Source organism: Barbus barbus (assembly GCF_936440315.1).
Source record: "Barbus barbus genome assembly, chromosome: 31".
NCBI lineage: Eukaryota > Metazoa > Chordata > Actinopteri > Cypriniformes > Cyprinidae > Barbus > Barbus barbus.
This window is the reverse complement of record NC_136759.1, coordinates 26,872,833-26,898,936: the sequence shown is the minus strand read 5'-3', so window position 1 is coordinate 26,898,936 and position 26,104 is coordinate 26,872,833. Positions and strand designations below refer to the sequence as shown.

Here is a 26,104-nt window from a genome sequence, read left to right as displayed (position 1 = left end):
CCATTATGGTGACTTCAAATGAAACAAACATTAGATTTAAACCCTGTTAATTCTCAATAAGCTCCTGTGTAGATCTCTAACAGAAATAAAATCAGTCTGGTTAGTAATGAGTGAAGCTGGTTATGCTGTTTGTTGTTTAATCCTCCTCTGCTGAGATCTTCAGAGATTTAATGTCTTTTATCTCCAGCTGAATTCATCTAAGGCTGTGCCTGAAGTCAGTTATAGTTCTTGAGTTTCTGTTTGTCTCTTTTTTTCTATTCTCTTCTTTCCTTCGGTGATTTTTGCTTGTTAGCAAGCTTAGACAAGCTGAGAGGACTCTATAAATAATATATGAAGATTTTGTGGCTCAGATAAGATACAGTGTGGTTTATTTCTTTGCTCCTGGCTGATATGTGGCATTGCTATGGCCTGCTTTTGGCCCAGATCTGGCAAACAGGAGCGGTCCGCCCAAGTGCCATCATTCCACATGTGCCAGATGTGGGCTGAGCCGAAATTATGTTACTATCCCCCCAGAAAACAAAGAGTTGAATTGTCTCTACTCAAAGAGGAGTGATTCAACAGATTTTCTCAAGGACACATGAGACACTAGAGGAGTTTCATTTTAATGTCGGACAAAAATGTATACTTTTATATGATGCTAAGGCAGGCAGGTACCGAAAGATCATCCAGACTGAAATCTGAACCATATAATTACTGCGGCTGAACAAGTAAGGGAGAAAGAAATGTTTGTTCTTTTTAATGCATTGTTTTTAACTAAAAAGTAAACTTTTGAATAAGCTTGCTTCTTAGGACACTTTTTTTATTTCACTAAGGACAGACAAGATACATGCTCATTGTTGCATGTCATTAAAAAAGTAAATAAATAACAGGATAAAAATATCCAATTCAGATATGAAACATTTGAATGGATAATTTTAATCGTGCCATCCCGTTACAAGAAAAATGCTACAAAAAGCCCCAGTCTCTCTTGTAACACACAAAACATGATGCCATCTAAGACTCCACCTTCCATCTTCTCTTAGCAGTATAAAGAAGGTAGAAACTGCATCTCTCTCTCTCTCTCTCTCTCTCTCTCTCTCTTTCACCGTTTCTTCATTTAAGCAAGTCTTCAAGTCTGAGAGCAGCTCTAATATCAGAGCTAATCCTGGATCCTGAGCAGCACGGTCTGTGAAAGCGAACAGCGGAGGGAAGCGCGATGGCTTCAGCTGGCCTGGAGATCTTGGGGATAATCCTGACCGTGGCCGGGTGGCTCGGCGTGATGGTGGCCTGCTGTCTGCCCATGTGGAGAGTGGCGGCATACATAGGCCAGAACATCGTCATCACACAGATCGTGTGGGAAGGTTTGTGGATGAGCTGCGTGGTGCAGAGCACAGGACAGATGCACTGCCGGGTCTACGACTCCATGCTGGGGCTTCCCGATGACTTGCAGGCGGCGCGGGCTCTGACGGTCGTGTGCACGCTGCTCGGTGTGCTGGGCACGGCTCTGGCTGTGGCTGGGGCGAAGTGCACCAACTGCACATCAGATGCAGCTAACAAGCCGCACATTATGCTGGGAGCTGGAGTGACGTTTATAACGTGCGGCCTGCTGCTGCTAGTGGCCGTTTGTTGGACGGCTAACGGCATCATCCTGGATTTCCACAACCCACTTCTAGAGGAGACGCAGAAGAGGGAGTTTGGGAACTCGCTGTACTTCGGATGGGGCGCCTCCTGCCTGCTGATCCTAGGTGGAGCCATTTTGTCGTGTTCCTGCTCCCCGAAAGCACAGAACATTGCCGTGCCGACAAGAGTGGACTACTCAGGGGTCAAATCTATGTCTGTGAATGGATATGACAGGAGAGACTATGTCTGAGAGGTCTGACTCTTTGCACATGAAACAAAAAGTCAACAAGTCTACTAAATGACAGCAACAAGCGTTTAAATGTCAATAACAAATGAATGACTGATGCTGAACTTTGATTACCGACATGGCAGATATAAGATTAGTATTATTGTTTTTGTTTTAATTTTAATGTATTTGATAATGTTGCAAGAAGCAATTTAGTCATTTCAACTTTTGATCAAATTTTTGCACGAGCCAAATGCTAATAGTTGAATAATCAGTAGCTCTTAAATAGTGATAATAAGTGCCATTTTTTCCATTAAAATTGAAAAATGAATGGTTATAGTTCTATTAACTATAAGTAACTTTGCACCTGTGTGTCAACTAATCCTAGTTAGCGTATTAGTAGACTGTTAGGTTAGGGTTAGCAGAATAAGTTGACATGCACTTGCAAAGTTACTTATAGTCAGTAGAATGTCATCAAAAAAAAAAAGTGTTAGCAGATATTACGCAGACATTCACTAATACTCTAATGACTGCTAGTTGATGTAGTTACTTATAGTTAATTATAGTTATTGCAATGACTAAAGTAGAAAATCAAGTCAGTTTCTTTAGTTATTCAGTAATCGTAACTTATTTTATTTAGACAGGCATTAAATAACAGAAATAAATAAAAAAATAACAGAAACTAGAGTAAAGAAAATCATGCTAGCTAAAGAGTGCCCTTTATCATTATTTGAAATCAATCCTGCTCTTAAAGGTCAACCACAAAGACAAATGATACTCTCCATGCCAGCCCAGACGTGAATGGAGACAATGCTCTGGTTGTCCTAGTAAATCTCTAAACCTTTTTGTGCCCAATGCTTTAGTCAAGAGAGCGAAACTGAGACTTGCACGGGTACAGATAAAAGCACCTGCTATATTGCGGAGTAGATGCCTCTATAATTACTTACTGAAACTCTTTTTCAAAATGTCAAGTAATTAGGAAAATATGTAAAGCTCTGGTAGGTTAATATGATAACTTACTTTCGTCTTTAATTCATTAAACATTATCCGTAAACTTGCTATAACTGTATTTTGTTTACATCTCATGCAAGTTAAAAATACAGACATAGATGATATACAAAAAATGCATCTGAAAGAAAACCTACATTTGATGTGAATAGAATTAGAAGATGCTCATTCCAATTGTTCCACATGCTCCATCATAAATAAACACTGCAAAGACTGACGCAAGGTCACCAGGCTTCACATGCATGACTGATTACAGAGTAAGAATGTGTATAATGTGTGTGTGAGAGAGAGAGTTAATAATGCCTGATGCTGTTCAGTTTAGGGTTGAGGAATCTCGGACTGCTGATAGCAGCTAAAGTCACGCTGTCAGGCATCACTGATTCTGTCTATGTTGACTCCCAGTGACTTTACTGCTCCTTTTCAGGGGACGAATCACTTCAGTCATCACTTTCAAATCAATCTCTGCTCATAGTATCCAAACAAATTTTCATTTTTGGTATACCTGTTCTGAAGCATGCATTTTAATTTTAAGCCACTGAAAGTTTTCCTCAAAAGTCTAGACTTGCCGTAGTCATGCCAGTTATCCTTTAACCAGCTCCCTCTGGGCTTTTATCTATCCACCATTTGGTCTCTGAGTGGGAAATACCAGACGAAGAGAGCTAAATCATTAAACTAACTCGTTTCCATGCCAAGGTTAAGCACACTCAAAGTTTAGCCAATCCCCTCAGACTTTTTCCAACATAACTCCACCTTCCTCATCGTTGCATTATAAAGCATGAGCCATTGTGCTGAGAGCCTTTCCTTAGTGAATGGAATTCATTTCATAGCACATTCCTGTATAAAACAGAATGGCATCTCTGGGGTTGGAGATACTAGGGGTCACCCTAGCTGTGTTCGGTTGGATTGTAGGCATCGTGTCTTGCGCTTTGCCCATGTGGAAGGTCACAGCTTTCATCGGGGTGAATATTGTAACGGCGCAGACCATATGGGAGGGAATCTGGATGAACTGTGTGGTGCAAAGCACTGGCCAGATGCAGTGCAAGGTCTACGACTCCATGCTGGCTCTCAGCTCAGATCTACAGGCGGCTAGGGCTCTGTGTGTGATTGCTATTGTGATGGGAGTACTGGGACTCCTGCTCTCCATTATGGGAGCCAAGTGCACTAACTGCCTAGAGGAGGAGCGGGCGAAAGCCAGAGTCATGATCGCCGCTGGAGTCACCTTCATCTGTGCTGCGGTCATGCACATGATCCCTGTGTGCTGGTCTGCTCACAGTATCATCAGATCCTTCTACAACCCCGTAATCATCGAGGCACAAAAGAGGGAGATAGGTGCGTCTCTTTACCTGGGATGGGCATCTAGCACCCTTCTGCTGATTGGAGGGGGGATTCTGTGCTGCAGCTGCCCCCCGCGGGAGGAGAATAGGTACGGTCCACCCAGCAGGATGGTTTACTCCGCCGCACGGTCTGTACCGCCCGCTGGCTTTGATAAACGAGACTATGTGTGAACAAACGTACGCTTTTTGTGTTGCTGCTCTGTTCCTACGTGTCCTGAACAGAGAACGTGATGATACAGCACAAGACAGTGTGTGTTTCTGTACAGTGAGTTCTGCTGTTTTGCCATTTCTTTTGTTACCAAGTTTATGCAAACAGTTCTGAAGAATTGCTAGTATTATATTATTACTAAAAATAAGCACATGAAAAAGTATGTTCATAGCCATGTGTATATTGATATCGAGGTTGTCCTTTTTAGTATTGTGCTACCAATAATTCAAATTTCAGTGTTTTAATATGTTTTTGCAAACTTTTCATTACATGCATTTATATGATGTATAAGTTCATGTTCTATAAAGACTTGTAGTCTAAGTGTGCCACATTAACCTTAAAACACATTCATTAAAAAAATACAAATTAATTTGTTTCCATGTTCCATGTTTTATGGGTCCTAGACCTAGCTCGTTTGATTTATTAACTCTTTCCCCACTTTTTTTTCATTTAATGGCACCCAGAATATATTTATTGCGTAAATATATGAACATGAATTATGCAAAATGAAAGAAACAGCTAGAGAGAGAAAAAAACATGCATTTTTTAATCAACATTTGAATGCAAGTAATTTTCATTAAATAAAAGCAACATTTTGAATAAAAAGCTGAGAAAATCAAATTTTTATTAGTCTACATCCGGATTAGAGTAGATGGAGTAGATCACTTCCATCAACACCCCCAAAGCTTCACAGACTTAAACCACTTCCTCTGTCGACATTTCTTTCGTAATGTTAGGCAGTTTTGTAATATTTGATGATCGTGTTAGCTTACATGTGCATAAACAATGCTTCTATCATGTGTTTCTGCTTCTTCTTCACTTGTTTATGGATCCAGAAAATCTGTACTATTTCAGAAGATGTGAATAGCACCCCCTACTGTATAACAGGGAAAACATGAATTGGCAGAAAATTCTGTCAGTGGTGAGGAAAGAGTTAACATAAAACTGATTTGTCTCAGAAATGTCTTTGAAAATGCACCGAATGAACTTACTGTGCCATCTTTGTTGGGTTTTCTATGGAAAACAATGAAGAAGACCGAGTTAAAAGAAACTTTCATAGCCTCAATAATGAGGTGATGAGTTGAATCAGCTGTCACTAGGTCTAGTTATTCACCTGTTTTCAAGGTCTACTCGCTCTCTGCACAAGAATCTTGTCTTTGTCAGGGCCCTAATCTAAGCCAGTCCCAGACAATAGGCTTGTTTCAGGGCTGAAAATGAGGCACTGGGTCATGGAATGAAACACAAACAGAATAATCCCAGAAGAAGAGCTTGAATCTGCTTTTGGGCATTTAAGAACATCCAAGCAGCTTCAAGCATCTTTAGCTTAAAGGATTGTCACTTTGATATTGTTGAGTATCATGCAATCCATAAAATATAAGACGTAACTTGTAATTCATTAACACATTGGCTGATGTGTGTATAAATATGTTTAAAAATAAATTTAAGTTTTTCTTAAGCGTGGCATCCTCCCCTATGTATGTTGTATATATATATTCATAATGTAGGTAATTTTGTCTAATCAATTAATGCTCAATTAGTGCTGTTTTTTATCTATATAATCAACATTTATATATTAAACATGACAAAAAAAGCACACAATAGTAAATAAAATCCCTGTTCACACACGGATATGTGAAAGTTACTAAAAACACTGTAACACTTTAAGACTGAGTAACACATATTCATTATTTTCATTATTAGAGTTTTCCCTCAATAAACTTCTAATTTGCTGCATATTGATAGAAAGTAATGCGATTGTTGTAGTAGTTGTATTTAGGTATCTAGAATATAGTCGTGCATAATAAGGCATTAATACAGTATGTGCTCTATAAGTACAGTACTACAAATAAACAGCCAATATGGGAAGTAATATGCATGCTAATAATAAACTAGTTAATGGTGAATAGTGTTACCCAATCTAAAGTGTTACCAGAAATGTTGTATTATTCATGTCAGGCTAGAAGTTGGTGATGTAACTTTGTAAAGAAACTCTACACTCATGCTCACACCTACAGACTGAACACGTAATACACACGTGCATGACATTGCCGTTTTCACAAATTCACTGATAAGATAATGGCATCATTTATAAAAACGTGCACTGAAACGCTCAAAAGTTTGCATTTTCAATTTAAGATTTCATCAAAACTGTTCAGTGCGGATGCCGGGTTTAGGGTACTAAGTGAGCAAAGGTAAAATGCCACATCCAGCTGTTGAGTATTTTTGCTGACCATTTGCTGACCATATTTTTGGCCACAATTCACTCATCTTTTAATGGCACACATGACCACAAGCCATGAACCTGACAATGGATTCAGTTACTTCAATGACCTCCACACCTCAATCCAATAGTATGTATGCACAGTCAAAAAATTAAAAAATAATAAACTCTACAGTAACTGTGTGTTGTTATCATAGCAGCACGGATGAGAATTTAAGGAATTTTTCCAGTGCCTTGTTAAGTCCATGCCAACAATAAACTCAGGTTGATCTGGGGACAAAGTGTGGCTCTCCCAGTATCAGAAATATGTGTCTAATAAAGTGTCCATTGAGTGTAGGCCGTCTGACTCAATAACACCAGTACACTGGACTACCTCAAGAATGCAAGGAATGAGGGCAACCTTCCAAAAAATTTCTCATAGCTTCTCCTGTGTTTTGAATGCTGATGCTTGGTTGACTCAGAAAACCGGGAGAAGATCTAAGTGCAAGGAGATTTATTAGAAATGGTAATCATACCAAAATATGCAAACAGACTCAGAATCCATATTAAACACTAGGATAACAGAACTGAGAGCATATACATCCACTACATGCCTGGAAGGAAAACAACCAAAAAAGGAACATGAGAAATGCAGTGGTATATACAGTGTAGGCAGGTCTAACTATAACAAGACACACCTGGAAACAATCAGGAAGTAATGAGGGTGGCTAAAAAGAACTACAACAGGCCTACAAAACACAGACAGGAAACAAACAGGACTACAAACTAAAAGTCCACCTACAAAACCATGGACACTGGACAATTTAAATGTAATTTCATTATATTATTAATTTAAAAATGTGAATTTCTAAGACTTTTGAAAACACCCTACACAAACTATATGCTGAAAACAGGGTGCATTCACTTAATGTTGTGGCCACATTACCACCTCTGATGTGTATTATTTTCAAATAATGCCTATTTTCAGTTATTCCTCATATGATATAAGTGTTTGCTTTAACAGAAAAAAATAACATTTCAAATCAACCCTGTGAAAACAGATTGAGAGAGATGGAAGCGAGGATTTGGGAAGAAAAGCAAAAGATTCTTATAGTGACAGCAGAATAATTAAAAGGCTATTGTTAATTAAATCAGGTGACCAGAATATAAAACCACAGAAATTTGCAACACAGTGCTTGATAAGACTAAGTAAATAAATAAATAAACAAATACATAAATTAATAATAAAAAAAAAAAAACTCATAACAAAAGTTTTTGTTTTTGTAACTTTCTTGTAGCCTAATAGTGGAAAGCACTACCTTTATTTTATTTTAATGACAGATAAAAATTTACATGATGGCAAATGTGTTTAAATTCATACAAAAAAAAGGAATTGTATGGAATATATATATATATAAAAAAAGTGAATAAAACAGTTAATTCTGGATTACTTTAGTCAGGTAAAATAGGTATTATGCCAATTACATAATTGGTCAGTTCAAAGATATTCAATGCAAAATATTAAATGCTCAAACGTCAGTCTAAGAGTAAAATATGAATACCATACTGATATCAGAAAGATGCATGTGTCAGGTGAGTCTGACTTTTATTGTGCAGCTATGTAAACACATTTGGAATCAGATATAGTTTCTAAAATGCAAGAATGAATATCTATGAGTCTGTTTGTGCTGTTTTTAATTATCCAGCAACGAACATCATGCTGTGAATTCTCCTTGTGAATTTACCATAGCAATGTACTGTACATAGCCTAATACAACAGGTGTCTGAGACATGGTAAATTAGTAACAGTTTCTAAAATAAGTATTTTATGAAATTGTTTGAAAATCCTGGAATTTCATGACACAGTGTCTAGGCAGTGTCCTTTTTCCTTAAAAAGTTACAACTACATTACTTATAACATTACTCATGCATAATCTGTTTTAGGTCAAGAATAAATAAAACATATTTTAGATCATATTGCTTTTTTCTTGATTTTATTTACGTATGTGCCTTCGACGTAATCCAAAATAAATCATTAATCATTACTTGTGATACTTGGATTATGTTACTGATGAAATTTTTGGTATCACTTTATTTTAGGGTCTCTTAATTAGTTGCTTATTAGCATTCATATTACTAGAATATTAACCATTTATTAGTAGCAATTAAGCACATATTAATGCCTTATTCTACATCCCTAATCCTATCCAATACCTAAACTTAACAACTACCTTACTAACTATTAGTAAGCTGTAAATTAGGACTTTATTGAGGGAAAAGTCGTAGTATAGTGAATAAGTGTTCCCTATTCTAAAGTGTTACCATTTTTTTTTTTTTTGCAGTAACCCTCCCAACCATACTTACTCACATTCAAGCTATTAATTAAAACAACTTGGAACGTTTGATCAAAAAAAAATAAAAAATCAGCTGCAAAATTTGCTTATTTTAGGAAAAGTCCATTGTGCACAGCAGCAACCCATATAATGTGAACTTTGCTACTGTTTTCCAACCAAAAATGGCAATAATTGTCATCAGTTAGTGATTTCTGTACTAACATACTAACCCAGCTCCTTATAAACACAGCCTTTGCATGGATGACAATAATTGAAATAATTTAGTAACTTCCATTCAAAAATCCATTCAAAAGAATATCTTACAGTTGTTTGTTTCGTCTATACCTTTACAAAATAAATTCATGTCATTGTGCACAAGCATTGACAGCCTCTATTGATGTGAAAAGAAGCGATGAATTCCCAATACTTTCCAGTAATGGAGGGCAGTTTTTGTTCTGGTGTGACTAGCTCTTCCTTTGTGTAATGTCTCCATCCTAGCAGACTCCTCCTCTCTACCTGATCTGGGGTATAAAGGACACTTGTTTTGTCACGTATGCGCTCTGTTTGCTTCGAGGCATTGGCTCAAATTAGGCTTATACTGCAGGTTCCCTCACAGTTGTCCAGTTATTTTAACAGCATCTCTGGCATTGCATAACTCCCACGGATCCTTTGAGAAGACATGTCTTTAGGCCTGGAGCTCATAGGTATGGTGTCATGTGTGCTGGGCTGGCTTTTGGCCATCGTGGCTTGTGCTCTCCCCATGTGGAGGGTCACAGCCTTCATCGGCTCCAACATCGTGACGGCTCAGATCATCTGGGACGGCCTGTGGATGTCCTGCGTGGTTCAGAGCACCGGACAGATGCAGTGTAAAGTCTATGACTCCATGCTGGCGCTCTCTCAGGACCTTCAAGCAGCTCGAGCCCTGACAGTCATATCCATCCTTCTGACCGTCTTGGCTGTACTGGTGTCCATCGGAGGAGCGAAGTGCACTAACTGCATTGAAGAAGAGTCGTCCAAAGCTAAAGTCATGATTCTAGGAGGAGTGCTGTTCATCGTAGCTGGGCTTATGCAGCTGATTCCCTTGTCCTGGTCTGCAAACAGCATCATCAGGGACTTTTACAACCCTTTGCTGCCTGACGCCCGGAGACGGGAGCTGGGAGCGGCGCTCTACATCGGCTGGGCAGCAGCTGTGCTCCTGATTTTGGGGGGATCGTTGCTTTGTTGCTCCTGCCCTCCACAGGAGAAAAAATATAACCCGTCTCGGATGCTGTATCCTGCGTCTCGCTCGACCGGTGGGGGAGGCTATGACAGAAGAGACTATGTGTGAAACAAACAAAGGACAACTCTAAACTCAGTGTTGCAGTGCTCAATACACGGGCATCATTTTCTGGAAAAAAGTGAAAATATGCCATGCATTCTCCATCGTGGAGATACATGTTTGATGCCTTTGGTCTCCATGTAAGTGCAATGTTGGCTGTTCAGAATGTAATGACACTGACAGTGAGAAATGGCCTTTTGTAATTGCTATGAAAATGCAAACTAGGTCTGTTATGTTCAGATGAAATCTCAACGAAACATAATTTTAGTTAGCTGAGGTGCCTTAAGCTGATTTTACATTTATTGGTAATTTCTTTTAGTTTTTTGGACTAGTTGCACTAAGATTTTATGTTTGATTTAGATGTATTTTAACACAGACTGGTTGACTGTGTGTTCACTATATGTTGTAGAATTTAAAATATCCTTATCTTTTTTTAAACCATCAAACTGTGTATGATTTAAATTGTAATTTGCATTATTTATATGATTTTTCTTATCTGTTTGTAGAAATGGAAATTGAGAAGCACGTACATTTCTTTGTGCGTATATTTTTGGTTCATAAACACTTCCTGCCACAAATTTATATGCTAACTTTTGAAAATAACTAAACAAACTCAACTAAAAGCTGTTCCAGGGATCATTTAAGTGTGGTCCACAGTTGTGGGAGGTATGGATGGTGGGAGTTGGAGTACTTTATTTATGAGCACTGAGGTGGAAAGAACAGCTGAGGAGTACAGGTTTCTGTGGAGGGTCATTTTGTCGTATAGTGTCCATATTGTAGTCTGTGCAGGGTAGTGTGTAGTGCTGATCAGGAACATTAAGATGTTGTACCTTTGTGTTCCAGTACAACAATAAATGAACACATCAACCCATGATGAATTTTGAGTATGGATGGTTGAAATCATCTCTGTATCTCTTCGTTTATGAGAACGTAATGATGACTACAGAAAACTTGAAACTCAAGCCATGGGGCCATGTTACCTGCAGTTAGCAGCAAAGCCAAATACACAGCAGTAATCATCAGCAGATCACCTAACAAGTGCAGGTGGCAAACGGTGGCATGTAAGGGACAGAACAACAGAGAAACAGCAGAGTTACACAAATGCACTTTTCAGAGGTTATTTAGCTTCATTATGGAGAAAAAAATCAACAAATAAATAAAAAGGAAAATTCTTAGTCAGAAACCACTTCTGTTAATTCTGTTGTGAAATATGTTGTAATTGTATTACATGATGGAGAACCAATTTTGGCAGCTTCTAACAGCGCCAGCGTAAAATATTGAAGAGGGCCTCATATGGGTGACGCATACATCAGCATATCACTTTACCAGGGTATGCCACCTGTTTCTATAAACACAGGATCAGTGTCAGCTCAATTAAGGACAGCATGCAGGCTAAATTACCTACCCTGATAACATTAACATCATTAATAGATTTTTTTTTCCTTTTGATAAAATAAAAATCCAGATGCTATGGTGACAGAATGTACTTATTACTGTTTTGTAAGCACTATAAAAAGACATGTTTTTAGCATACATGAAGATAAAATATCAAAATACATACAACACAATATATACATTTGGCTGAATGCACAATATCTTTAATATTAGTCAATATTACATGGTTGAAAGCACTGTAAAACTCTAAAAAATATGGTCAATATTCTGCAAATCGTCATGTCAACTGTATGCATGTGCTGTGCACAGAAATAAAAGAGAGTTAAAATTAACATGCAGAGTAGCTAAAATAATTAAATAAAAGTGAACTGCATTTCTAAGAGATTTCTAAGCTGATTGCATGTACAGACTTTTATTCATTTAACAGACTTCATGCAAAGGCACTTCCAAACGATAACAAAATATAATAACATAATTCATCAGCAAAATCTTTTTTTTTTTCTTTTGTAAAGCTATAAACCTTTTTGGTTCCATATGTGCCTTTCATACCTTTCATATGTGTGCTGTAAAAAATTGGCAGGAATTCACAGGATTAAAGAGTATTGTTTTACAATTAATTTACTGTGAAGAGTGCATGCTGGGACATTTTCTTACCAACAACCGTGAATGAACAGCAGAATAATGCTACCATCACAGTAATTTACTGCTCTTGTTTTACTGTGAATTCACGTTATAGCTGTCTTTAACTGTGCCAATGTAATAAATTTAGTTGTTTTAGTTGTTAATTTTTTTGAAGTCACCATAATTGTGATTAGTGACTATTATTTGTTTGGGATCTTGGAGCTTGGAAATGATGCTGTTTGTTTACAAGTAATCTCTGAGTGCAGTTAGATACACGAGAAGTCCCACTGGGAAATTACAGTGGAAGTGGTGCAATTATTAAGTTAGAATATACTGTTATTTCACACTAAAACGTTTACAGTGTGCACTTTCCTGACGAATAACTCTGTTATTAGGCCCAATGGCTTGAGCTGAAATGCTGGTGCTCTCTGCAAATGATCCCAATCTGGAAGTGCTTCACAGAGTTCTCTTTGTTCAATCTCGACTGTTCCCGGGGAAACTCAACTCTGTTCGCAACAGTGATTCCTCTGAAGCTGAGGTCACATGACCGATACTGGAGAAGGTAAGAAACCAGGGCTGCTAGACAGCCAGAGTCACTGGAGGAAAGATCCTTGCTTTCTCAAAACACAGAAACATTGTGTTTGAAGGGAAGAAACTGGATGTTATTGGTCACATTGTCACAACATGTTGTGAAGTATTAGTTATATGCACAAAGATGAACAAAGGTAGTAGTCTTTAATAACCCACATGGCAAAAGTCCACTCAGAGCAACAGTCCAAACACAAGGTTAACACCGACAACACTGGGACTGAACATGATAACAGAAACACACACGCCTGAACATAATGACCAAATCAACAGAACCATCAACAAGTACTATACTTCATTTATCAGACAGTTTCTAGCTGTTTTTTGCTATAGCAAATGTGCTTTAGAAACACAGAGTTACAGCAGCCAGAGAAAAGATAACTTTGAAAAGTCAAGAATCAAGAACCCAACTAAAGTAAATGCTTATCTCTACAACTATGACTTTAAACTTTACTATTTAATCAATAAAACATCAACATCTAAACCTCTGCTAATAATTAAGAAGTCTAGTATGAAATAAATAAAGTCAGACTGGTTTGTAATAAGTGAAGATGCTGAGATGTAGAGAGATCTGTTAGTGTTTCATGTTCTGTTGGGATTGAAAGGGTTTGTGTTGTCTGAGTTTTATGGGTTATCATTGTGCTGAAGAGTAGAGTCTGTGCTTCAGTCCAGGAGAAGACTAAGAAACATTGATGTTATGCTGCATGTTGCTTTATTTAAAGGCAGTAACAGTGTAGTTGCTGATGTAGTGATTAGCTCATGTGTGCTGCTGCTAGCTAATGTAGATTTACATTTCACAGATAATGTTTCACAATAATTATCCAGAAAATATCTGTAAAATAACAGCTTTTTTTTTCTAAAACATTTAAGAAAAATTAGGATGTAAATTAGGATGTCTCAGCCATCTCCTGGAGTGCCCATGACAGCCACCACAGAGCTCTCCTCCCGGATCATTGTTTATTGCTTGTGGACTTCAATTCTCATCACCCTTTATCACTTTCATTGCCTTCTGCTGTTTGTAATTTATCCATTTAGCTCTCCATATAATAAACCATGTTCTCTTATCTTTGTTGCTGAAGTATTGTTTTGTCACGCTGTTCTTCTGTGTTTTTGCTGGATCCTGTTCTCTGGATAGTCTTGATATTCTGGATACACCAGTTATTTATGTATATTTTTATTTTTCATGTCTATTTTTTTTTGTTTACATAGAAAGGGTCAATTTTGATTATTTTCATATAACTTATCATATAACAAGTAACATGGATGTTGACCTGTTTAACCAATTTGGTTTTTACTCTTTTTGACCAATAATATATTATTATTATTATGGACCAAACCCCTCTGCCCTCTCCAGACCTTTGTAAAAAAAAAAAATTCCAATATTTCATGCTTTTGTATGTTTGTTTCATTTTTAAATAAACTATTTCTGCAGCTGATGCTTTTCTTAAAATAAATAAATAATAATAATAATATGTTAATAAAGGCATAATTGCCATTTACTTAAAGGAATAAGATTTATTCTCTAAATGCATATTTTGGTATTATTTGCAGCATTAATACTACTGTAATTTACAGACCTGCTTACAGTTAGTATCCAGATAAAAATAATGCTATCAAGTTTTAAATAAGTCCTAGACATGCAGTTTTTTTTTTTTTACCCACAGCACATGAATTCACATATGGATATTTTTACACACTGTGGTTCTGACTGGTGTGTACAAATGTTGCACAATAGTGTTCACATGGTGAGAACTTCCGGTTGTGGTGACATTGTGATGGTGTTAAGAGCTGAATATGTGTTTAGAGTTGAAACACAAGTGAAACAGTGAAACACAAGAATAGTGTTAATAGTTTTGAGAAATCTTTTACACAATGGCCTGAGGTTAATGATGAGTGGCTAATATAATGATTTTTATTGTTTAAAGCAATTGAATGAACACTGTAATAAAGTTACAGATTTATGAAAGCAGAAGTGATGCTTAGCAAGCAGCAGTAAATAATAGTCTTATGTGTTGAGTGTCGTTCTGCATGAAGCAATAAAACAAGATCTGAAAAACTCTGATGTGAGCTTCTCTTCACACTCTTTTCTTTTTCTGTAGGACTTCTTCTTTCACACTCACCCCTTCTCCAAATACTCACCTGCAGTCTTTGCACTTGACCACTTGACTACTTATATCAAGTCAAGTCAAGTCTGCTTTATTGTCAATTCTTCCACATGTACGGCACATACATACAGAGAATTGAAATTGCGTTACTCTCAGAAATTGCGTTACCCGTTCAAATACGGATAAATAAAGTTTAAACATGCACTCAAAAAAATGATTCGGTCTAAATTTGCATTTTATGTAATTCAATTGAATAACACATTTCCATCCATTTAGATTACATAGTTTTAACATAAAACAAATCAATAAACTTAATGTGATTCATTTACATCAGTCAAACATGAATGAAACAGGTAAGATTTATGTAATAATTCACAGCAAAGTCCCCACACTGCTCAGTGTTCATGTGTTTCCACACTACAGAGTGTTCAAGTAGAATTGAAGCAGGATTGGAGTTAAGAAGATAATTATGTGATGATTGATCATTAATGGTGAACAGATGCTGTTATCAAGCAGAATCACTGAAGGAAAGAGAAACACAAGAACTACAACTGACTTCAGACACAGCCGAAGATGAAATCAACTGAAATAAAGAAGACATTAAATGCTTTAAGAGCTGATTACATCTCCACAAACAGCACCAGACTGACTTTATTTCTGTCAGACCTCTAGAGAAGCTCTTATAGCGAATTACCAGAGGTTTAGATGCTTTATTGTTTTGTTTGAAATCACCATCAAAGAGAGCAGTGTTTCCTTTTGTTGGGTTCTTGACTTGACATTGTGGTGTTAAATTGACACTGGTTGCTTTAATTGTGTGTTTAAAATGTTGATACCCATCATGCATTTCAGCATAAAATCATTTTGTTGATTGTCACCATTTTTGAGTTTCATACGCCTGATCTTGATGTCTAATTGATTCAGCAATTTAATGAGTTTCATTTTTTATGACAGCCAAAACACTGCTTTAGTTTCACACTATAGCATTACACATAAAGTGCACTTGTGAGCAAATTATTTAAATAACCTCATAATGGTACTCTTGTGAAAAAGAAGTGTGCTTTTTGTGTACTTCAATTATTAAAAGTATACTTTTTAAAAAGTGCTTTTAATTTCCTTGATTATTACACCGGAACGAGAGTATAGTTCCTAGCCATATCAGCCTAGAAAATCACAACTTTTCATTTTCCGTCGCTCTTAGTACACGATGTAACTACAAAAGAGTCAAGCTTTAAATAGGAACAATATTGAAACTCTTTGGTCATTTTTGAGCGAGATGCTAATGGTCTAATCCGATTCAAGAATCTAGGCAAAGCTAAGCTAAAAGTGCTACCGCTAGACCCGGAGATCGGCTGAATGGATTCAAAAACAGTAAAACTCAACTATTTATCTCTAGGGGAGTTGGAAAATGAGAATGTAAATTGTTGTAAAAAAAAAAGTGTTCCTTTAAGTGCACTTTTTAAAAATGCATTTTATAATAATGTATAATTAAGTATTACTTAAACATACATTTTACATAATTATGATTTTATTGTGTTTTAAATAAGTACACTCATTTTGATATATTTATCAATATATTAAAGTACACGTAAGATAATTGATTTTAATTTCAACTTTAGTGTGTTCTTCAAAATTACATTTGTTAATGTATTTTAAGTGTATTTAGTCTATGATATATATATATATATATATATATATATATATGTGCATTAATGCACTTGAAATGTATTTTTCTTCTAAACTTATATATAATTTCTTATACAGTATACTCCAATGAAACTTATTGTTGAAATGTTCATCAACAGCTCTTGGCGCTATGAACTGTATTAAGTTTAATTTATAATATTTGACATACTGTGTCATTTATGAGAGAACTGTATTTGTATGTAATAGTACTGTACTATACATCTGTGTACAGAATGCAAAGTATCTCTTTTGTTTTATGTGCATGTGCCAAAAATATTACGTCATGATGGCGCGCTACTTCAGCAGAGGTTGAAAAATGTGATTGGCAGATGTGATTGGCAGAGGATTACAGATGAGACTTTATTACTGCAGATAAAGAATAAAGTATATCTTGATATAAGCTTTCTTTATTCTTAATTTAGTCTTGTCATTCTGGCCATTCACACCTGGCAGTTCTTGCTATATGGACTCAGGAGGTGAATTAATCGTGTCCTATAATTTATCTATGAATGCATTCTGATATCGGAATGTTATCACGTGTGTGGACCAAGAAATTTGGCTGCTGAAAATACAACATTTTATTTTTAACTAAAAGATTTAAAATTAAATTTAACGCTAAACAAAATTCAAAGATCCGATCTTGTAATATTTAATGCATACAATTGATATTATAACCACCAGTAATATTCAATACATTAGCCACCTAGAAATAATGTTGTTGTTGTTTTTGTTTTTTTCATTTTATTTTATTTTTGCATTTGAAGAGCGAGATGTTCCATTACTGGTTGTGTTTGTAATATGTAATATTTTTGTACTTATCTGGAGTTCTTCATTTTGCAGGATCAGTACAGATGTGTTACTGGAGATACAGTGTGGAAACACGTGATGTTAGAGGTAAGTCAGCTCACCCTGATCACACATGGCAAGCTATATTATAAAGTGCTATATAAACTCACTATCCCTATGGATTTTAAATGCTTTGAATCTTTTCCATTTGCAAACAGTGGTGGACAAAGTACACAGGTCAAGTACTTGAGTAAAAGTAAAAGTGCTGCTTTTTCAATTTTACTCGAGTGAAAGTACAAAAGTACTCAGTTTATGTACTTAAGTAAAAAAGTACTGATTTTATTTTAGCAATTTTATATAGACTACTTGATTTAATTTTATATTAGCACATATTTTTATTATTGCTGAAAATACCTGGAATTATCTCAAAAGAACTTAGGAAGTTCGTAAGAACATTTTAAGGAAACTGTAATTATATTTTCAAAATGACTTTTTTCTTGAAAAAAAAAAAACTTGTCTGTGGTGTAAAAACACCCCTGGCCAAATGCCCCTAGAAGGCATCACTTCCCACTCTGATAATTACTGTAGTTATGTTCTGAACATCACATCCTTTCTTCTTCCTCCAGATGTAATCTATCTAGGTGGTTGAATACAAATATTTGGACTTTATATCTAAAAAATTCCTCAACTTAGCACCAGCAAGCTTGCTAGCTAGACAGTTAGCATCAGCTAACAATATTTGCTTATTTTCAGTATGGTTATGAATAAATATATCTGTCTACTCGGCTAGTTGATCTAAACAATATAAAAAATTATACTGTTGATAAACAATATAAAACATAGGGCTAAATGCGTAGCATTTTAATAAAACTGCTAATGTTACAGCAGTGGAGAATATGAACGAGCATGAGTTATTTTATTTAATCTGTGTTATTTTAATGTTTCGTTTTTTGACCTAAAACACAGAGACACTGACATTGATCTGTCTGCATTCAAGCATTTCAGTAGGCTTAAATAGATCACCTTTTACAGCAGATTTAGTTCACAAACAACTGACAGTTTTGACCTAAATATGATTTTCAGTTACAATAATTAATCCTAAAATTTGACATTGGTAACTTACTTCTCGCAGCATCACTTGCACTCCCGCGTGCACTCACAAGATGAGTTCAGTTTGGTGTGATTTGTGGACCGATTTCACAAGTAGAGGTGTTCACGGAGGACCCGGGATCCGTACGGGTTCGGGTCTATATTTTAAATGGTCAGCCGGGTCCAGGTCGGGTCCCAATCTATTACTTCGGGTCCCGGGTCTGTTTAACATTGTATGTAATACCCGAGTCGATCGGAGAATACCGCACCCGCCAGTGATCAGTGTCAGTCAGCATGCGTAACTTAAAGTTTGTAAAATTAGGATGAGAAAAGTGTGAGCGGGAAATAAGGTGAAAGAAAAAAAACAAAAAACACGTGTTACCTCAGCCGCCAGAAGCAGAGCGCGGGCAGAGTTAATGTAGTACTGCAAGCGGACAGTGATCATGGATTCCTTCATGAGTGATGTGAGAAAAAAAAAGCTGAAACAAAACTGAAGAGACGCACCTGTTATCGAACGCACGCAGCAGTGTAAAGCACTTCTTGTTCTGTGCGGTTTTTTTTTTTTTTGCAAAAACAGAATTGCTCCGAGTCTTTATTACAACCAACAAAAAGTTATTGTAGGTTAAATGCAACAGTAGAAGTTGACTCGAGATGAAAAAGAAACTGAAAAAAAAACTGCGAAGTTGCATCAGTCATCCGTCACCGACCGTAACAGCAAGTAAACTTTTAAAGCTGGAATAATGAGTGGATTAAGAAGGCTCTCTCCGTCAACAAGAGACAGGAACAACCAAACATGGATGGAAACTTATTGGCAAGGAGGATTGTATCCATCACAGTCAGGGAGAAGGCAAACGGTTAAGGGAATTTATTATTTTTTTCGCAAATTGTTTATTGACTTAATAGCAGTTTGCTGTGCCATCAGGTGTCGGGTCTGTGTCTTCCCAGCCGGGTTCGGGTCCAACTTTCGAGTAATGGTCAGGTCCGCATCGGGTCCGGGTAGTACATTAAAAGCATTTCTCGGGTCTGCACGGGTTCGGGTCCCACTTTCACATAAAATACGGGTCCGGGTAAGTTCCGTGCAGCACATGTACGGGTCTCTTCGGGTTCGGGTAGGAATTTTTGGACCTGTGAAGACCTCTACTCACAAGATGAGTTATTTTCACCGGAGACTCGCTCTGAACGGATCATTTGAATCAGTGAGTTGTCGACTCGAGAACAGCTGCAATCGGACCATTCCAATTCGTGCATGAATCGTTTGGTGCGATTTGCTTCAAAAAGACATCTTTTGGACGTAATTTTGCCCAGTGGGCTCTTACTACTTAAATTATTAACATTTTGCAACTTTTCATTTTCTATCGATCTTAGTACACGATGTAACTACAGAAGAGTCAAGCTTTAAATAGGAAAAATATCACAACTCTTTGGTCAGTTTTGAGCGAGATGCTAACGGTCTAATCCGATTCAATGATCTATGCTAAGCTAAGCTAAAAGTGTTACCGCCAGACCCGGAGACCAGCTGAATGGATTCAAAAACTGTAAAACTCAACTGTTTAACTCTAGGGGAGTTGTAAAATGAGCCTATTTTCAAAAAAAAAGTAGAGTGTTCCTTTAAATACAAAAAAAGTGGCCAATATAAGTGATCGGAATAAGCAACATAAGGTATTTCACACTTGTTCATGCACACACCATGACAGTCAAAACTGTGTCATTCATCAATGTATATATATGATGCACTGTAAAAAAAATTAACAACATCAATAATGCTCTTACTTTCGTATCACTCTATAATTTCACAGAGGAAGTCTTTCATGAAGTTAATTACATAATACAGAACTTTGCACAGTTAAAACTAACAAGTCCTGCAGCTTTCAATGATATACCAATCTGGACCGTTTAAAAGATAAAAGATGGGATCGCGTAGATATAAATAGATTTTGATTAAATAATTTAACTGTGCTCTGATTTCGGAGTTGCAGTGTCATCTCTCCCTCAAAAGGTGTAATTCACGTTTTGAGAGTTAAAACACTCACCATGTAACTTATATATATAGGCATTATGATCACTAAAACAGTTATACATTCAAAATCAGATCCGTTATCACACTAAAGACCCGTTACTCATGAATCATCACGTCTGTCTGCTGATCCCTAGTGATTGGCTAAAAGTGCGACGTCAACATCAGCACCAGTCTCTTTGCAGTGTGTGCGTGTGTGTGTGTGTTTAGCAGAGGTGGGTAGAGTACCCGAAAACTGCACTCAAGTAAAAGTAAAAGTAATAGTCTGAATAGTTACTTGAGTAAGAGTAAAAAAGTATCGGATAAACAAAAACTACTCGAGTAGTTAGTTACTAGTTACTTTGGATCATATACTGAATATTTATAGTCTATTTTTATTTAGATATATATTTAGATACAATTTATATATACACACATATACATATATATATATATATATATATATATATATATATATATATATATATATACACACACACACACACACACACAGCCGTTCAAAAGATTTGTAATGTTTTTTAATGTAATTTATTTCAGTGATGCAAATCAGAATTTTTATCAGCACCAGTCTTCAGTCACATAATCCTTCAGAAATCATACCAATATGTTGATTTATTATCAATGCTGTCTATTATCTTTTAGCTTTCTATTCATAAAAGAATCCTGAACAAAATGTCACAGGTTCTAAAAAATATTAAGCTTGACTGATGACTGATCTTCAACGAGCCCAAAAGAGCGCATGTTACACCTCTCTTCATCTCCTTGCACTGGCTACCAGTGGCAGCTCGCATCAAGTTCAAGACACTGATGCTTGCGTACAGAACTACCACAGGCTCAGCACCCTCCTACTTCCACTCACTATTACGAACCTACATCCCCTCCAGAAGTCTGAGATCTGCTAGTGAGCGACGCCTTGTGGTACCATCACAGAGAGGCTCAAAATCACTCTCCAGAACATTCTCGTTCACCATTCCTGGCTGGTGGAATAATCTTCCCACCCCTATCCGGAACGCTGGATCCCTGTCAATCTTCAAGCAACAACTGAAAACTCATCTCTTTTGGCAGTACTCGACTTCATCCTAAACTCAAAAAAATTAAAAACGTAATCTTTCTCTCTATCTTTCTCTCCTTCCCTTGCTAGCTTGTACTTATTTGAACAATGACTGAGACTCTGTGTTACGAGCACTTCCTCTGTCTGATTGCCTCTTCAAGATGAATCTCTTCTTGTATTCCCCAATTGTAAGTCGCTTTGGATAAAAGCGTCTGCCAAATGACTAAATGTAAATGTCTAAATGTAAATATAACCTCTGACACGGAGAAGAGTGAAAACTCCTCACATGACCGCTACAGAACATCTGAACATAATGAAACAAATGCATTGACGGATCTTCTTCCGTCTGTTCTGCAAAATGTAAACGCTCTGTTACAACTCTGACTGAGAACCGCTTCAGATGACTTCAGGCAGGGAACTGAACGAATCATTCAAACTGATTCACGAACCGATTCACTGGTTTGCCAAATGGTTTGATCAAGCCTTTGCACAGAATTGACTCAAAATAATGAATCATTCGCGAACGGGCATCGCTCATTGCCCAGAGAAAAGTAGATGGCGCGTTTGGAATTAATTGAAGCATTTTTTACTTGTATTGCATTAAGATAAATTAACGAGAGGAGCGTCACCCACAGTAACGAAGTAAAAGTACTGTTTTTTTCTCTACAAATGTACTTGAGTAAAAGTACCCATTTTTAAATATACTGTAAAAATATTAGTTACCCAAAAAATTTACTCAAGTAAATGTAAAAGTAAATGTAACTCGTTACTATTCAACTCTGGTGTTTAGTAACGTCGTGGTGACTGATTGGATGCAGTAAATGCACACTTGGGCTTGTATGTTAACCAATTAGCGTATACAATTTATATGTTTGAAAACCACCAAACTGACCCCAAATCAGCCCAAATTTTGTCCACCCGCCCAAGCTAATATTTACCCGCACAATCAAATTCAAAAACGCCCCAATCTGGCAACACTGTTCATTTCTCGATGCTTTGAATGCAGGCTAGGGACACCTGCTGCTCGAGCCAAATAAGGTGCAGGAAAAAATTGTCATGAGTGTGACAGCGCTAAAATGTGCTCTATGTGGTTTGATACATTAACATATACATTCACATAGTAAACACACAAATTAAACAAATATATGAATAAATTCAAGTTTAAATAAAGGTTTTATGCTCAGTGTTGTTTCAGAATGTTTCATGATTTTGTAACTTATTATTTGTAATTTATTTAGTTATTTAGACTGGATAAAAGAGGGAGAAAGTGATTAATGTGAGCTGAACAGAAGGCAGTGGAGTGGAAGTTTAAAAACAATATGTTTCCTCTGTCTTTAGGCTCGATTCTGCCAAAAGTGAAGCCTTTCTTGAAGCACTGCAAGCAAACGAGGCTGTGAACATCACTAGTGATGTCATTTCACTAAAACGATACAAGTCTCGATACGGAGCTCTGTCTGGAAGTCCCTGATGTTCTCCATACAAGCTTCGAAGCCTCGGTATCAGGAGTAACATCACTACCCTGTGTTTGACCTTACGCCTGTGTATGGATTGTGTGTGTGTGTACAGGATTACATCTTTGGATTACCCTGATAAACTGCGTTTGGATCCCCAATCTTCGTGTACTTGTGTAGATCGTTACATTGATACTGAATCATGGCATTTCTGTGCAAAACTGGCATGTTAGTCAGTTTGACATTTTCTGAAAACTTTTTGCAACATTTTCTCTAACACACGATGTATTTGTATCTCTATGATGTGTCATGTTGGATCTGACTGTAGGTATCAGGAAGTCTTGAGGTTTTAACACAGTCTGTGTTTTTAACCGTCATTATTCGGTCAGTATGGAGCTCAGTCAACTTCCTCTTGTGCTCTGTGAGTATTGCTTTCTCTGGGTGTATATCAGTGAATGTTAATTGCCCTTATATTATGAATGGGATCAAGTGATTTAGTGTGCCTGATTTTTTTCGTTTTTTAATTTTTTTATTTTCATGCTGCTCTCAGATTCTCAAATCGATCCCTAGTCCATAATATATGGGGGGGGGGGGGTAACTTGAAGGAGCAGGTTTGCAGTTAGTGCTGTTTGTGAAAGAAATGCACGTTGTTGTGTTTGTGCTTTGTAATAATGTTTGTTGAATCAGTTCTGTTGGTTTGTTTTGCTCAGATGCTTTTAATGTGTGTCACTTAGATATTCAGTTCATCTTTATTACTGTCACAGTTTTCAGACCCTTGAAAGTGTAGACAAGTTAGATGAAAAGGTCTATAGACAAGTTTAGGTTTCACTTTATTTTGATGGTCCCTTTCAAACATTCTGTTGATTATAAGTATCATTGCACCCACAGTGTAAAAAAGGGAACGGGCTATTTACTTATTGTGAAATGTGCTTATTTATTTTAAGTTGATTCTCAAACTTAAAATAAATTAAGGGCAGTCGTAGCTTAATGGATAGAGCATCGGTCTTGTAACCCGAGGTTGCAGGTTGAGTCTCGGGTCCGGCAGGAATTGTCGGTGGTGGGAGTGAATAACAAGCACTCACTCCACCTTCAATACCACAACTGAGATGAGACCTTTGAGCAAGGCACTGAACCCCCGGGTGCCGCAACAATGGCTGCCCACTGCTCCGGGTGTGTGTTCACTACTGTGTGTGTGTGCACTTGAATTGGTTAAATGTACGGGTTTCTGAGTACGGGTCACCATACTTGACCACACGTCACTTCAAATTCAGTTCAAAAATTCTAATTAAAAAAAAAAACTCTTTGATTTTGAGTGAGGCCTGTTTGTATTTGACTTTGAGTTATTTTGTACATTTAAAAGACTGTATACAGCCAAACAGCTCAAGTAGGAAAATACTTGAGAAATACTGGAAAGTACTGCACTAGCAAAGCTACTGCTCACTGAACAAGACTTAATGTTTTAGACGAGTAGTATCCATAACCATAAGCTCTACTCTTCTGCACAATGGAAATTTCAATGTAACAGAAACTCTTTCAAATGTCAAACATAACTGAACATTAAACATTAATAGATGTTTCCCTTCACTCAAAAACACATGAAATAGCATTTAATTTCAAAATTTACTCTCCATATCCAACCATATGCAAAGCATGCTGGGAACTAACAATCATCTCTAAAATAAAACTGCAAAATTGAGATAATTATCTTAAAATAAATAGGTAGCCTTCTTTCCTTAATTTTTTTAGTTTAATCAGTTCCTCATCAAAATTGCTTAAGTTTCCTTTAAAAAAAACAAAGAAAACTCATCTCTTGGTTTTATTAGAATAAAGTCCTCAATATTTTCCAACACTGAATTACAATTTATTTAATGAAATATACTCACTATTTTTAATTATCACCTTATTTTTTTTTATAAAAATGACAAGACCCGTGATTCATTTGTACAGTGTACATATCTACTGTGTCTCATTAGAGTGTTAGTAGAGTATTAGCAGACTGGTTGGGTTAGGGTTAGCATTAGTTCACATGCACTTGCTAAATTACTTAGTCTGAGTGTCTGTTGGGATACCATCACAATAAAGAGTTAGCAGATATTATTCAGACAGTCGAGTACTCTAATGAGAGTTAGTTGACATATAGGTGCAAAGTTACTTATTGTCAACAGAATGCTCAAAAGGAAAATAATCAAATCAAAATAATCAAAATAAAGTGTTACCAAAAATAACTTAAACCTGTGGTGAAGCTGAGAAACATTTAAGAGTAAAATGATGGTGTTTTACAAGCAAAGGAAGAAGAATACTTCATATGGATAATGTAATGTACACAGTATCAGCTCAATGCTGACATTTTCTTTTTGTGTTTTTAGTGCTGATTTCAAACATCCAGTCTGGACAAACTGAAGGTGAATGAATTTCATCACATATTCACATACGAGTGATTCTACACTGTTACAAACTAGCTGTGAAAACAGTGTTATGATTTTAAATTATTATAAATACACCTTCTGAAGCTATTTTGTGTTGTGAGGAAGACATTTCAGCGAACCAATAGCAGTGACAATACACAGCAAATATATTTCCTCACATAATGAACTGCTCTGAGAAATTAGAGAAAATGTTTCATAAGACACCAAAGAAGTGACTTTAACAGCTATAAACAACACTTCAGTCTAAATTGATATAACAAGTGTTTTACAATAAACTGTTTATACATTAAAAACAGCTCATTTTATTATTTTATTATTCATGTTATTTTTTATTGTGAATTGTTGTCATTGTACAGAAAGACCAAAACCCAAAGTGACCATTAAACCTGCTCAACATGTGTTCAGAGGAGAGAACGTCACTCTCAGATGTGACATATATGCTGAAGGAGTCACTAGCTGGAGCTACAGATGGTATAAAGAAGGTTTAAGCAGTGTTTTCAGTGATCGACAGGAACACACATTCAGTCCTGTTACTGAGTCTGACGCAGGTCAATACTCCTGTGATGGATTTAAAGGATCACACGGGTCTCTCCGCAGTGATGCAGTTACACTGACAGTATCAGGTGAGCTTCATCATCTCTTCATAAACACACACAAACACAGGTTTAA

General features: G+C 36.6%; 3 protein-coding genes across 3 annotated transcripts; all 3 read left to right on the top strand.

Annotated features, from left to right (window-relative positions):
- Positions 1-1,195: 1,195 nt before the first annotated feature.
- LOC306851545 (claudin-4-like) lies at positions 1,196-1,849 on the top strand (the record flags this gene model as incomplete). The annotated part of the gene is made up of 1 exon (XM_079387850.1): positions 1,196-1,849. One exon carries the CDS (start codon positions 1,196-1,198, stop codon positions 1,847-1,849), a length of 654 nt encoding a protein of 217 aa, XP_079243976.1.
- A 1,786-nt stretch (positions 1,850-3,635) lies between these two features.
- LOC306851544 (claudin-4-like) lies at positions 3,636-4,967 on the top strand. Its single transcript, XM_079387849.1, has one exon. The coding sequence runs from the start codon at positions 3,682-3,684 to the stop codon at positions 4,336-4,338; it is 657 nt and encodes a 218-aa protein (XP_079243975.1). The 5' UTR covers positions 3,636-3,681; the 3' UTR covers positions 4,339-4,967.
- A 4,620-nt stretch (positions 4,968-9,587) lies between these two features.
- LOC306851546 (claudin-3-like) lies at positions 9,588-10,235 on the top strand (the record flags this gene model as incomplete). The annotated part of the gene is made up of 1 exon (XM_079387851.1): positions 9,588-10,235. The coding sequence occupies one exon, from the start codon at positions 9,588-9,590 to the stop codon at positions 10,233-10,235; it is 648 nt and encodes a 215-aa protein (XP_079243977.1).
- Positions 10,236-26,104: the final 15,869 nt, after the last annotated feature.

Excerpts from the sequence above, each read along its gene's own strand:
- LOC306851544 (XM_079387849.1), top strand. The coding sequence starts at position 3,682 with ATGGCATCTCTGGGGTTGGAGATACTAGGGGTCACCCTAGCTGTGTTC.